Below are 13,229 nucleotides of genomic sequence, written 5' to 3' on the forward strand. Positions count from 1 at the left end.
ACCTTGCCTGAAAAGGCCGAGTCAGGGTTCTGCAGGTGCTTGATGTGGTGGTATTTCCAAGCCTTTGAGAGCGCTATTCCAATGTAAATGAGCGCCTGTTTCTTGTTGGCTGGCTGATTTTTGTACATAACCGAGAAATCTCATCAGTGTAGGTGGCACTTTATGACAGAAGGGGAACCAAAAGTGAGCTGCTTCTGTGTGCAAAAGGGCTCCTAGTGCAGTGGCCAGGCTTACACATGGGCATAGCTCAGGAGGAAAGGGAACTGTGGGACTGAGCTCTTTGCTGCAATCAGCAGAACGATGTTGTGCATGACTCCCAAGTAATTCCAGGTACTTGTTGTGGTATGAAAAGGTGTAGGGAAGTTGTCCTGTCTGCTCTCGAGTTTTGGCAACTCCACCAGTGCCTAGAGAGAGGTACGTGTTAAGCGCTAAAAATATCTCTGGTGCTCAAATGGGTCCTTGCAATTTAGCAAAAAAACCTCTCCTGGACTGCAGATGAACCAGGGCATTTGTCTGTGTGCTTGAATATGAAATGTGCCATTAATCTGTTGCTTTGGCTGATCCCAGCTGCCCTGAGATGCTGCACAGGCTCACAGTGAAAGGAGGTTTAGACTCACAAGGTGCAGGATTAAAACACTGGTTACAAAATTATTGCAGAAAGAAAAGATAAAAAACATGGAAGAGGTAACAGTTAAAACTCAGAGGCACAGGACAGTGGCTTCTCTGAAGCTTATTTAAGAATAAATCCCCTCAAGAACAAAGTCTTCTTGAGAAGCTGCTGCTTAGACCCCTGTTAACCTTTTCTGAAGAAGTAAATTGAATTGCAGTTATAAAGCTGGCAGAACTCATACCAGAGCATTTTTGGCTTCAGTCAGCACTTCATGTCAGGGTTTATTGGTATTTACAAGCACTACCTGTGCTGCATTCTCACATGTGATTAGGTTCAACGGTCGCTTGCACTAAGGCAGCATGGCAAATTTTTCCACAGTGAACGAATCTCAAGTTTTCTTTTGCTTCTTAAATCTTGCTCAAAATCCAATTACTTGAACTTTGCCCAGCTGTTTGTTGCTGTTTGTCCCACAGTAAATGGGTCACTTAGAGGTAGAACATGACAATGTGTGCTCTGGGGTTTTAAGGACAGGCCTGGGTCACCATGCTCTGATGGAACACCCTGGGTGGGTTGACTGATTTTCCATGCCCCAAAATATCTCAAGAGGGATCTATGATGTATTTTCTTTTATGAACTCTGGGAAGCTGATGTGAATTTTAAGGGAAAAATCTGGATTTCTCCATCTTTCAGCCAGGCAGATACATGTTGTCAGCGGAAGTTATTGGGGCTGTTCTGCAGGGTCATTGTGACCAGCCAGAAGAGAGGAAGTTCTGAGCAAGACAAATATCCTGTTTTCAGTGCAGTTTCCTCAATTTTAGTTTGCTATTTTTATTTGAATGGCTGTTGAAAATTCTGCAAGAAAAGTTCTGGCATATGCTATGCCTATACCCACTAGTCAGGGTAATGGAGGTGCAAAAAGGAATGTGAAGCACCTTCAGCACTCCAGAGTTCCTATAGGTAAACAGAGGGGTTTTTTAGAAATGTTTTCATAATATACTGAATTCCTTTATAAAAGTAGACTAGAATACTGGTCTTAGGAGACGTCCTCTTGAGGTGATCAAGTCCAACCTTTGACAGAACACTATTAGAGCTGGTGGTGGGGTCCGAGGCTGTGACCCAGGAAGAGGTGACCGGTCCGGGGAGATGGTCCCGAAAGGAATCACCTGCCCGAGGTTCGGTGTCTTCCTCTCAGCTGCTGGCAGAGGAGCCCTTGCAGAAGCTGTCAGCTCTTTAGTGATTACCAGCTCGTGATTCCAGCTCAGCTCTGCAGGGCAGCCTCTAGGCCAAACCAGACCAGAGAGAGAGACGAGAGGACCCGTATGGCTGGTTCCGCACGAAGGTAGCTTTATTGTGGGTTCCCTCTGGCGAAGGGAAGGCCAGGGACGAGAGCTCTCCTCCCCACAGAGGCGAACTGGTCTTCTTTTATAGGGATACAGGGGATCAGCAAGGGGACCAATGGATTACAGAGGGTCTGGAATAGACCAATGGGTTACAGAACGATCTGCATAGGGTCTCCCAAAGGATTGTGGGTCTACTTTTCCTCACCATGACTCAAAAGTAGTCACCTTTCCAGGGAGTCCTGCTGGGTGATTGCGAAATGTCTTATCTCAGCAGACATCCCTCCAGGGCAGTGGCTGGGCATATCCCACAGAACACCACCATGTAACTAAACCATAGCACTAAGTGCCATGTCCAGTTGTTTCCTGAACACTGCCAGGGATGGTGACTTCACCACTTCCCTGTGCAGCCTGTTCCAACACCTGACCACCCTTTCAGTAAAGAAATTCCTCCTACTGCAGCAAAGCTCTGTTGCTTTGATAAAGCACCATCTTGTTGGTGGCATATCTATGTAAAATAGTGAAAATCTGTGTGCTTTTACAGGCTTCTAGGGTGCCTTATGATGGGGCAGGTCTGCACCTTGACACTGCGTACCCATAGTATAGAGGGGGTTTTGCATTCCTCATTTGTTTCAGTAGGTCTTGTGCTCTTCCCCTGCCAGACTAATAGGAAAGCCTGGTTGTTAGCTTCACCGCAGTCTCTAATGAAATAGCTATGGGGAAAAGATAGCACTAAGGATTTCCTGGGTCTCTCTCATGTGGAATCTCTGTTGCGTCACTGTTCAAAAATATCACCAGTTTGGTGCCTGCCAGCTGGACTGTACTACTGGGATAATTAGCAGTATTTAGCAATCACAGAAACTTATCAGAGGTGCTTTCTACCATTGTGTTAACAGCCTTTCTTCTCGGTTTTAGTAGTTTCTTAATTTAGTGGGTGTTTGTTGGTGGAAGTCTGCCTGTGTGTCATATATATTGTGTAACAGGTGTCTTCCTCTGAGATGTCCTTCATGCTGCTTTCTCTTTTACCAGATTGTCCCCAGCCACCACAACCTGAGAATGGAGGCTATAAATGCCACCCTAGCCCTTGCAACAACCCTCTGACTTCAGGCAGTGTCATAGAGTATCTGTGTGTTGAAGGCTACATGCTCAAAGGAGATTATAAATACTTGACCTGCAAGAATGGAGAATGGAACCCAGCCATGGAAGTCAGCTGCAGGCTCAGCCCAGGTGAGCACTCCCTGACTCTAGAATTGCCCTTGTTTTGACTTTTCAGATTATCTTTAAACACTTAGTGTGATGCTGGGGAAGTCCATATGGCTGTCTCTCATTGCTCCAGCAATTTCATAAATGCAGCTCACAATCATGACTCTTTCTTAAAAATGTCTCTTCAGTAGCAGCCCATCAGATGCAGACTTAGTCCCTAATACAAGGAGAAAAGCCATGGAAAGGAGTATAAAGTAGGCAACTTCTTACTTACGTGGAGCCTCTTACCTTGAGGCTCTCATCCCAGGAATGGGGGAAACACTAATGGAAGCATTTTCCCTGCTGTCTGGTTTTCCTTGATGGGTTTGACAGTACATCTCCCTCAGTGAGTCTGTCCACATGTGTGTGCATGTGTGTAGAATCAGTCTTCCTTGCAAACAGGTTAAGTAACTGTTGGCTTCCTGTGTCAAAAAGCTTGATGGTGCTGCTTTTCACTGTACTGGCAGGAAAGGACATTGCTGACAAATGATTTCTGCTTCTCTCCAAATAGAAGTGGACAGCTTTTGCTTTGTGTCTCTCCCAGCTGAACAGGAATTCCTCCATCAAAGCAGGGAAGTGAAAAGGTTTGCAGGAAAGTGTTCATCATACAGCTCTTAGTTTGCCTACTACTCTTCTGGTTTTAACAGTGGGTATATTGGATAAAGGGAGAACTCCCTCCCCTCTTCCAGGTGGGCTTGTTGATAGAATCTTACTACTCAAGTCATCCTGAGCCAGCAGGATGTACACTTTGGAATTAAGTCTCATAATATATAAAGCAAAATGTGTCGGCTTAACTGGAAGGAAACAGAAAAAAAAAAAAAAAGTACCTTCATCAAGCTCTTTATGAAGTTCACTGCATACCTGTGACCTCTGGAACATCCTGTCCTGTCCCAAAGACACTGTCTTTTCAGTGTCTCTGCCATTCCAATAGCCCCTTCCTATGATTTATGAGGAAGGATCTGGGAATTTACCTGGCAGCAAATAGATCCTGAAGAGGCTTTTCAAATTCAGCATAAGCTTCCTTTCCACAGTGATCCCCCTTCCCCTTGCTGCACACAGGCTGGAGAACAAAGCTGTGCTATTACACATAGTATTCCCTGAATGGCGTTCCTGCATGGTGGCACTTGGTCTAGCTGAAAGATTGTGTTGTGATGAGCAGAAATCCCTCAGATTTCTTTAGCATCTTGAAGATCAGTGGCATTATCAAAAATATGGTGTTTCAAAAGTCTGACCCAATGAAAAAGCTATTGCTTTCACAAGACAAGCTTTGAATCAACTGTTCAGGGTCAGAGATAGCTGAGTCTTAACTAGTGGGTCTCTTTCACAGGGCTAAAAGAAGGAGAAGGAGGTGGGAGACTCAAGGAAGGCAGTAGGTCTTAAAATGATTGGTAGGGGTAAGATCCTACCTGCTCCATATAGGATAAATTAAGTCCCTAGCAGTTATCACATGTTTTGTGCAGCTCTGAGCCTGTCATCCCCATAGCCTTTTGGCAGTTTATTGTATGAGTTAGTGACATATTTTTGGTGTATGAGATGGTAAATGTTCTGGAGTGCATCCTGGATAGTGAGCAGTTTGAGAGCATCATGTACTGATGCTGAAAATGGAGCATCTCTATTTGCCTACCCTTGTTCCTGTTAGTGCCCTGAGAAATGCTGAAAGTTAAAATCCTTACTCAACCCTATTTGTCACAGAGAAAAATCTGCCAGTCACTGTTGGTTTTTTTTTTTTTTTTTTCCTGGGGAGACATCAAGCTACTTCTAAAAGATTTCAAAGAAACAAATTCAAAACAACTAAACCAGTAGGTTTGACCCCAAGAGATGATGCAGAAAATTGCAAACTAGGTTTCCATCTTAAATACCTGTTTTGGGCATAGATTTCAGGCTGTAGGCTTAAAAAGAGTGATCATCTCAGCTGAGAAAAAATGTTTTTTGGAACTTTTTCTATTGTTTGGCCTAAAATATGCTGCTTATTGTGCTAGATAATTATTAGCCTTGCTGGTGATATCAGGACATTGTCTAGCTTTTGCTCAGGCAGATGTGTATGTAACATGACCCTTACCACCATCTGTCAGTTCCCATGGCCTGCTTGCACTGCTTTTCTGTTTGCTCTGTGTTTTTCCAAAGGACCCTTGTATGTGCCTGTTTCATGTTAGGTTCCCTTTACAGCTGATGGAGAGGTGTCAGCTTCAGCTGCGAGCTGAGATAGGTGGTGTGCCTTGACTGTGTGGGAAACTCGGGTTCCTTACACACACCCCCAGGTGTAAGTCCTGAGGAGCAGTGTGAACGTTTTTCCTTCTCTGTGGCAGTTACTTAAGGGAGTGGATCATTTTACCTTGTGTTCCCCTTGGTTTCGTAGAAAAGGACTCCCCTCCAACAATTGGAGTGCCCACGCTGTCCATAGTAGCCTCCACAGCGAGCTCCGTTGCCCTGATTCTGCTGTTAGTTGTGCTGTTTGTTCTGCTGCAGCCGAAGCTGAAGTCGTTCCATCACAGCAGGTAAGTGTAGCTGGGCTTTGGAGGGGCTTGAGGCACACTGTTTCTTTGCAGTAGGAACCCATTCAGGTAGTTGGGTTAGACCTTTGTTTTGGAGCAACTTAGTTCCTTGCTTCTCTGTTCCTCTCTTCATCGCCTCAGTGCCATCTCTGCCCCATGCTACTGATCCAGCATTTTTCTGAAATGGTGTTCTGTGATGCCCACGTGCAGTCCCCATTCTTATGTGCTACCCAAGGAGTGACTTCCTTGTGCTTTTGCCTTGGCTTTGAACAGAAGAAATTACGGTCCTTACTAGCCTGGCTATAGATCAATTTCCTGCCTCTTCTAGCCTTGGATAGCTACTGAAGTCTGTGTCTGGGTGTATATATGTGCATCTTCCCCAGACTGTGGGGTCCTGTGGACCTGAATTTAGGCAGTACTGCTCTTTAGATACATGTGCAAGTCTGCCATCCTTCTCTGCTGCAGGAGGAGAACCCTTGTGGCCTGGCTTTGTGGGTGAGAGGAGGGACCTAGCCAGAACACTGCTGCCAGCTGAGGCAGACACTCCAACAGTGGGGAGGTTGAGAGGTGGGGCCCTGGAGTCTGCCCTCTTCTGAAAAGGCCCAAACTACTAGAAAAGAAAAATTTACTCTCGGGCCTTATGAGGCCAGGTGATTCATGCTGTGCCAAGCTGTCTTCCCCACCCTGCCAGGGGCTATCTGGCCAGCAGCAGAGGCAGTGGAACAGACAGTGCTGAGTGTTGTGGAATGTAGCAGTGCACCAGGCTGGACTCAACAGTGCTCCTTGCTAAGAGCACAGAACTGAGTCATGATCTTTGTCAGATTTAGCTGTGGAGGTTAGTGGGGGGGAAGCACTGTAAGCTTTTCAGATCTTGCTGCTAAATCCATCGGGTGCCATGAATTACAGCCCCTGCTCATGTTTAATGGCAATTCACAGTAGGGCTGCAAGACTGCTTGCCTGACCTTGTTAAACCACCGTTCAAGTTTCTGTCTGTTCTCCCTTGATGGTGAGAATTAGAGTTCTGCTATGGGAGGTTACTGGAGTTGTTGGTAATATATATAATAAAATAAATACTCAACTTGATTTATTTTTTTTTCTCCCCCTCTTTCTTTCTTTTTTTTGAGGCGAGACCAAGGTGTGTCTGGAGATCAGGTCTCTATTATGGTGGATGGTGTCCAAGTGGCCTTGCCATCCTACGAAGAAGCAGTGTATGGCAGCACAGGGAATTGCATTCCACCCTCGGACTCCCGAGTGCAGATCGTGCTGTCAGAGGGAGCTGGACAGAATGGACCCAGAGAGATGCAGCAGCCGGACCAAGGGGCCCACAATAGCTTTGAAAGAGAAGATGAAGCCCCTGGACATTCTGGACTGTGTGAAGCCAGTGGTTCCCAGCGCTCTGAAACTGTTCTTGTGCATCAGGCTGCTACCTCTTCCTGGGTAGCTGGCATGGCTAGCAGTAGACCTGTACACAAAGAGGTCCAAGATTCAGAAAGCAGTGACATACAGAGCCTTTTATCACTCACTTCCTCTGAGGAATACACAGATGGTAAGTGACTTGTGCAAGGAGCACTAAATGATACCCTTTTAGGAGTACGTTCTGCAGTTGACTATCTGGGATGAAAACGGCAAGGGATGCCCCTATGTGTGTCTGCCACTAGACCAGCTTTTGAAAAGATCCAGTCTCCATAGCATGTTTCACCTCTTAAACATGTAAGAAGTATTTAATACTTTCTTCTGAAGAATTCAGTGTTCTCAGACTGGGAGCCTAGGGCAGTTTGAGCAAGATTGCCTACTGCTTACTCTTGTTTTAGCAAAGGATTTTCAGAGAAATCCAGTCTCCAGCATCATAGGGCAAGAGCAGTAAAGTAACTATGTTTGTGGAAGCTGAGTTGGTGGGAGCGGGAGGACATGCTTGGAATACAAACCCTTTGTGATGTCTGGGCTGCTTCATTTTTAGACTATTTTAGTCAGCAGCTTCCTGCCACAGAGCATTCAGTGCTGCAGCCATAGCCTGCAAGAAGACTTAAGAGGGATGTGCTTGAACGTACTGTAGAGGGCAGAGGGGCAAGTCTGTTGAACAGTCAAAGCATCTTTTATTCCTCACTTCTGTGCTGTCCTGAAGGAGTGGCTTTGCAATGCCAGAGCTGATGTGAAGGTGTAGCTTAAGGTTGCTTCTGCAGGGTCTGCTGTGTCTTAGGCAAGAAATGTAACTGGCTTGTAGATAGCTCAGGGCAGAACTCGCACTTTCCACGGTATTAAGAAATATTTTGTGCTAGGAGGGTCATGGAGGACCAGATAGACACCAGAGTGGTGATGGAGTCTCTGTCCTTGGGAGTTTTTCAAGGCTGGAGCTGGTGATGGTGCCACTCGCAGGGGCAGGTTGGAGCAGAGTCCTCCAGAGTTCCTTTCTGCTGGGATGTGATGAGAGGGAGACCACTGCATTGTTATGTTATGGAAGTGCGAGCCTGTCTTGCTTTCAATAGTAATTTCTCTGGTGTGTGTTGAACTGCAGAAATTTGACTACTTTTCCTTTTTTTCTCTCCACTATTCAGATATTCCCTTATTGAAGGAAGCATGAGGTCTGCTGTGTTTGTCCAGTCTTCTCCATCTTGGATTTCTTCCTCCTCCCCTCTCCCTGCCTTTGGGACAGAAGCACTCTGTGCAGTCTTCCCCATCCTCGCAAGCTGTACCCTGGATACCTCCAAGAAGAGATGCCCTCAGCTGAAGATCCAAAGGATGTCGCCAGGTTGCCTCCTGGACGCACCAGTGGAGTTGGTGCAGCGCTGGCTTCCCCATTCCATCAGCATCAGGGGCTCAAGGAACAGAGTGGATTTGAGCTCTCCTCTCCCCTTCCCCAGCCAGATGTTTGACAGCAGTCTCTGAAGAGCTGCTCTTTTCTTGTGCCTTTCTCCTCCTCACACCGGCTTGTTGCAGCTTATCAGCCTTTCTAGCCCTTCTGCTGCCCAGAGAGCAGGGGCTAAACCCGCTTGCTCGCTGGGTGCAGACACAGTTTAAATATACATATATATGTTATATAGGCTCTTCTTCCAGCATCCTCTTTGTGATAGGGCAGGACAAAACGCCTCACTGGGACTGAAACTGGGCTTGGGAGGGATCGCAGTTGAGGGGCAGCTTGTGGTGTCTAGAAGAGCCTCACATGAGGTGGGCTGTGTGACAGCTTAGCGGTGCACAAACAGTTCACTGAGAATTGCTTAAGCACTGAAGGCTGAGAAGTCCAACATGTAGGAATGCCCTCTGCCCCACCCCTGCAGGAGTCCATTCCTGAAAATCACTTTCTCTCCTCCTTCTTCCTGTACCAGTGCAGCCCACTGGAAGAGGTTCAGGTGTTTGAAAATATCAAGACAAAAAAATAGTGAATTCCTAGTGCCATTGGTGCAATCTCAAATTCCTTTTCCAGCCACAGTAGGTACTTGGATCCTGGGTAGCTGCCATCTCAGAGGCTGGTGTGTCTTCCTAGCTTTATACAGCAAAGGGTCTGCTGTTTTAACCTGGTGGGCTCCAATGGGCCCAGAGAGAAGGGCTCCTCCCTTGTGGCTGGGGGTAAGCAGCATTTGTAAAGCTTCTCCTAAACACAGTGCCAGCCTGTTGCTGTGAGGGAAGGTTGAGTACACTGACAGCAGTGCTAGAGAACACCACAGCTCAGCCTCAAAACTTGCTGAAGTTTCGAGGATTGTTTTCAGTTCTGGTAGTAGGGAAGAGAAAATTCAGAAATATGTGTACCTCTGCCTGCCACAGTTATCTACAGCAGGGCAGACTGTCCGTGTTGGGACTCCATATCTGCAGGAAGTCACATCTGTCTGGGGTAGGTGTCCAATCCAAGTGCTGTGGTGGTTGTAAGGTTCCTCACTGAGGTCTGGACACTGTTCCATGGGATTGGTTTCAGCACGAAGAGTTGGCTTCTTAGATGCATGTACCTTGTCATAACTGTCTTGAAATAACCAGGGAAGTGTTTGCCCTGTGAGAAGCTGCTAAATTTTTGAGTTGAAGGAGCAAAATGTCATGGCCTTACACATCACGTGGTAATGTAAACAGGGATGCTATTTTTGCTACTTTGCTTTTGATTTACAATCCTCACCATCCTCATCCTCATTGCTACAGTAAAAAATATTACAGCACTTGACAAAAGTGATACAACATCTTTACATATAAAATCACTGTGGCTTAGCTCCAGTTCTTTGAAATGGGGATTGGCCAGTATCCAGCTATGTATCTGCTATTCTTTTTCCTGAATAGCTGTTAAATCCAAGGACACATGGAAACAGTGTGTGCTTGTGGATGGAAGAATCCTTTTTTCCCTATCCTTGTTGTAGAGAGATGTTAATTTAAAAATACAGTGTTTTAAACATCCTTCCATCCTTGCTCACATTATCTTGCATTAACACAAGAATTTGATAAATCCCATTTGGATGGTTTAGGTATTTTTTGTTCAGTTTGGATGGTGAAAATCCTGTGTCATTTTACAGTGGGCTGTGGTGTCCAGCTTCAAGCACTGTAGAGGACAAATGCTGTTTCCACATCTGCTCTTGGAATTTTAAAAAATAAGCATGGGAATGATGTGTTTAGCTTTTTGACTGTTGGAAATGGTCTAAGCTTGAGTAAATTCTCCTCCGTTGGCTTGTCAGGGGTGATGGAGGGGTTGAGCAAGTGTAGTGGTAAGGGAGTGTGGAGGAAAGTCTGTGTGACTTCTTTCCTGCTGCCTAACCAGCTTGGAGCAGGAGTTGCTTTTTATGCATTTAAGGTCCTGTCTGCTCAAACTGACCCTCAGCAATTCAAGGTATAGAAGTTGGGAACGTGTTGCCTTCCTGTAAGGGGCAGTGCTAGTGCCGGGTTGGTGGGAGAAGGTGGAAGCTGATCCCAAAGCCTGACCTTGCTCTGGACAAGCACGTGCATCGCCAGCAGAAAACACATCCTCTGTGGCCTGGCTTCCTCTCTGCTGTTGTAAAACAAGCAGCTGCTAGCATGGGAGAGAAAATTCAATTTGGGTGGGGAAGAAAAGGAAGCAAGCTCTACAAAAAGGGAGTGTTTTAATTTCACAGAATCACACAGAATTAACTAGGCTGGGAAATACCTTTGAGATCATCAAGTCCAACCTATGACCGAACACCACCTTGTCAACTAGACCATGGCACTGAGTGCCACCTCCAGGGATGGTGACTCCACCACCTCCCTGGGCAGCCCATTCCAGTGCCCAATCACTGCTTCTGTGAAGAATTTCTTCCTAATGTCCAGCTTAAACTTCCCCTGGTACAGCTTAAGAGTGTGTCCTCTTGTCCTGTCACTGGTTCCCTGGGAGAAGAGGCTGAGCCCCACCTGGCTACAGCCTCTTTTCAGGGAGTTGTGGAGAGTGATAAGGTTTCCCCTGAACCTCCTCTTCCCCAGGCTGAACAACCCCGGCTTCCTCATAGGATTTGTGCTCCAGAGCCTTCACCAGCCTTGTTGCCCTTTATCTGGATGCATTTGAGCATCTCAATGTCCTTCTTAAATTGGGGGGCTCAGAACAGGACACAGCACTCAAGGTGCAGCCTCACCAGTGCCAAGTACAGGGGGACAATCACTGCCCTGGTCCTGCTGGCCACACTGCTCCTGATAAAGGCCAGGAGGCCTTTGGCCTTCTTGGCCATGTGGGCACAGCTGGCTCATGTTCAGTCTGCCATCAGTCAGTACCCCCAGGTCCTTTTCTGCCTGGCTGCTGTCCAGCCACTCTGTCCCCAGCCTGTAGCACTGCAGGGGATTGTTGCGGCCAAAGTGCAGGACCCAGTGCTTGGTCTTGTTAAACCTCATATTGTTGGATTCTATAAAAATTGTTGGAAATGGCTTTACTAACAAGTGGGGGAAATGCGGAGGTGGAGGAGGGAAATATGCAAGTGTAGCTATTGTAATCAAGCATAAAAAGGCAGCTTCTGTTGGCCTGTTGAGGGTAAGCCAGCAGCTTCCAGGCCAGTCTCTGTGCTGGCTGGTAATCCCATCTGATGATTCCAGATCCTGCAGAAAAGCTCTATTACCTGCAGCAAATCTTGTGGGAACAGGCCCCAAGGATCTGTGTGAGCCAGAACACGGAACACAGTTTGGGGGCATCACGTTGCTTGTCCACATCCTCAACTTTAGATAATTTTGATATAAAATTAAGTAAAACAGTGGGGGAGGAACCTAAAAGATGTCTGACAACTTTTTCAAGGGGGAGGGAGAGCAAGGCCTCACTTTACTGGTTATCAAGTGATTATTATTCATTCGTGTTTGTTTTAATTCTGCAGAGGCTGAAGGACTGAGAAGTCTTTGGGTAGAGATATAGGAAAACCTACTTTGTACAGTCCTGCCTTTACTTATGGGAGCAAAGGCCTGGAGCCTTAAGATCCCTCAGATGTGAGCTCTGCTCTGACTCAGGAGTGTTCACTATCTCTGAGCTAAGAGTGTGTTCTCTGTGGATTTTCCCATAAGTAGATGCAGCCTGGATCTCAGTATTGTGGATGGGAAGCACAGAGGCTCAGCCATGCAAGATGTAATACAGTAAATGGGTTTTTTCTCTTTTTTTTTTTCCCCTGATGGGGCCACAGTCTCCATACCTTTTCTTCCCCCACCTATGTCTGGCAAAAGATTTGAAAGGGAGGCATTTTTTCTTATTTAACACTCCCAACATAATCATCTCATGCTCTGTCATACATGCTGGATCCTGTGATATTCAAGAACATTAAAATTAGTTAATTATATTGAGAAAAATAAAAATAGCACTTACTTTAAAGTTTTCCATTATTTTTGGAGTGATAGTTAGGGGGGGAAAAAAGGGCATTTCAGAAATTCAGGATATTATGTGCAATAGAAAAACTTCCTTGCTCCTTTCCAGTTCCATAGTTTTTTTAAAAATAAATGCAACTTAGTGCAGTGTTTACAGCTCAAGCATTGTAGAACTGGACTAGCCTGAGAGAACCAGGAAGTGAAGTTGGCAGTGACCCATGGGGAAGTGGGCCAGTCTCCTGCCAGGGTCTGCATCATGAAGCTCACCTTAAATGAGGAGCCAGCTTGGACTGTGTCAGAGCCTCCTGCAGCCTTGAAGGGTGTCAGGAGCACTGGTGAGAGCGGGGTTTGTGTGTTCTGGTTTTAAATAGCTTGTGCCTCCCCAACATTAACTGCAGAAGAGGTAAAAATTAAGTCAGGAGAGATGCGCTGTAGCATGTGAGCCTGTGGAGTTGTTGCTGAGTTAAAATGTGAGTTTGGGAGGGAGAAGAGCCTGATGCATTTTTATCCTTAACCACCAGGGAAGTTGCTGGGTAGCAGAATGTATACTCAGCAAGAAGAATGTTTTTTTCACCCCTTGGACATCTCTGCTGAGGCTTCTCCTTGGCCTTTCAGCTCCGGTGTGGTGGACTGTTTACTGCATCTGGAACCTTAATTTGGTCTTTCAGTGTGTGGAGAACTCAGGTGTGTTAGGAAGAAATCTGTTCCACATGCTTTGGGAAGAAACATCCTAAGATGCTCCCAGAGGCGGATGACTTGGGTCAATACTGAGGAGTGGAGCTAAGAGAGCAACTGGGT

The 13,229-nt window shown here is 46.2% G+C and overlaps 1 protein-coding gene across 6 annotated transcripts in view; it reads left to right on the plus strand.

The window, feature by feature from the left end:
* Positions 1-10,722, plus strand: part of SUSD6 (sushi domain containing 6) — a 93,182-nt gene extending 82,460 nt beyond the window's left edge. For all 6 annotated transcript variants that reach the window (XM_039552022.1, XM_039552020.1, XM_039552021.1 and 3 more), the window contains 4 exons: positions 2,977-3,174; positions 5,546-5,684; positions 6,806-7,227; positions 8,234-10,722. In XM_039552022.1, the coding sequence (XP_039407956.1) occupies positions 2,977-3,174; positions 5,546-5,684; positions 6,806-7,227; positions 8,234-8,259 (785 nt within the window). In that variant the 3' untranslated portion in view covers positions 8,260-10,722. The remainder of the gene's footprint in view (positions 1-2,976; positions 3,175-5,545; positions 5,685-6,805; positions 7,228-8,233) is intronic.
* Positions 10,723-13,229: the final 2,507 nt, after the last annotated feature.

Source organism: Corvus cornix, chromosome 5 (genome assembly GCF_000738735.6).
Source record: "Corvus cornix cornix isolate S_Up_H32 chromosome 5, ASM73873v5, whole genome shotgun sequence".
Taxonomy (NCBI): Eukaryota; Metazoa; Chordata; class Aves; order Passeriformes; family Corvidae; genus Corvus; species Corvus cornix.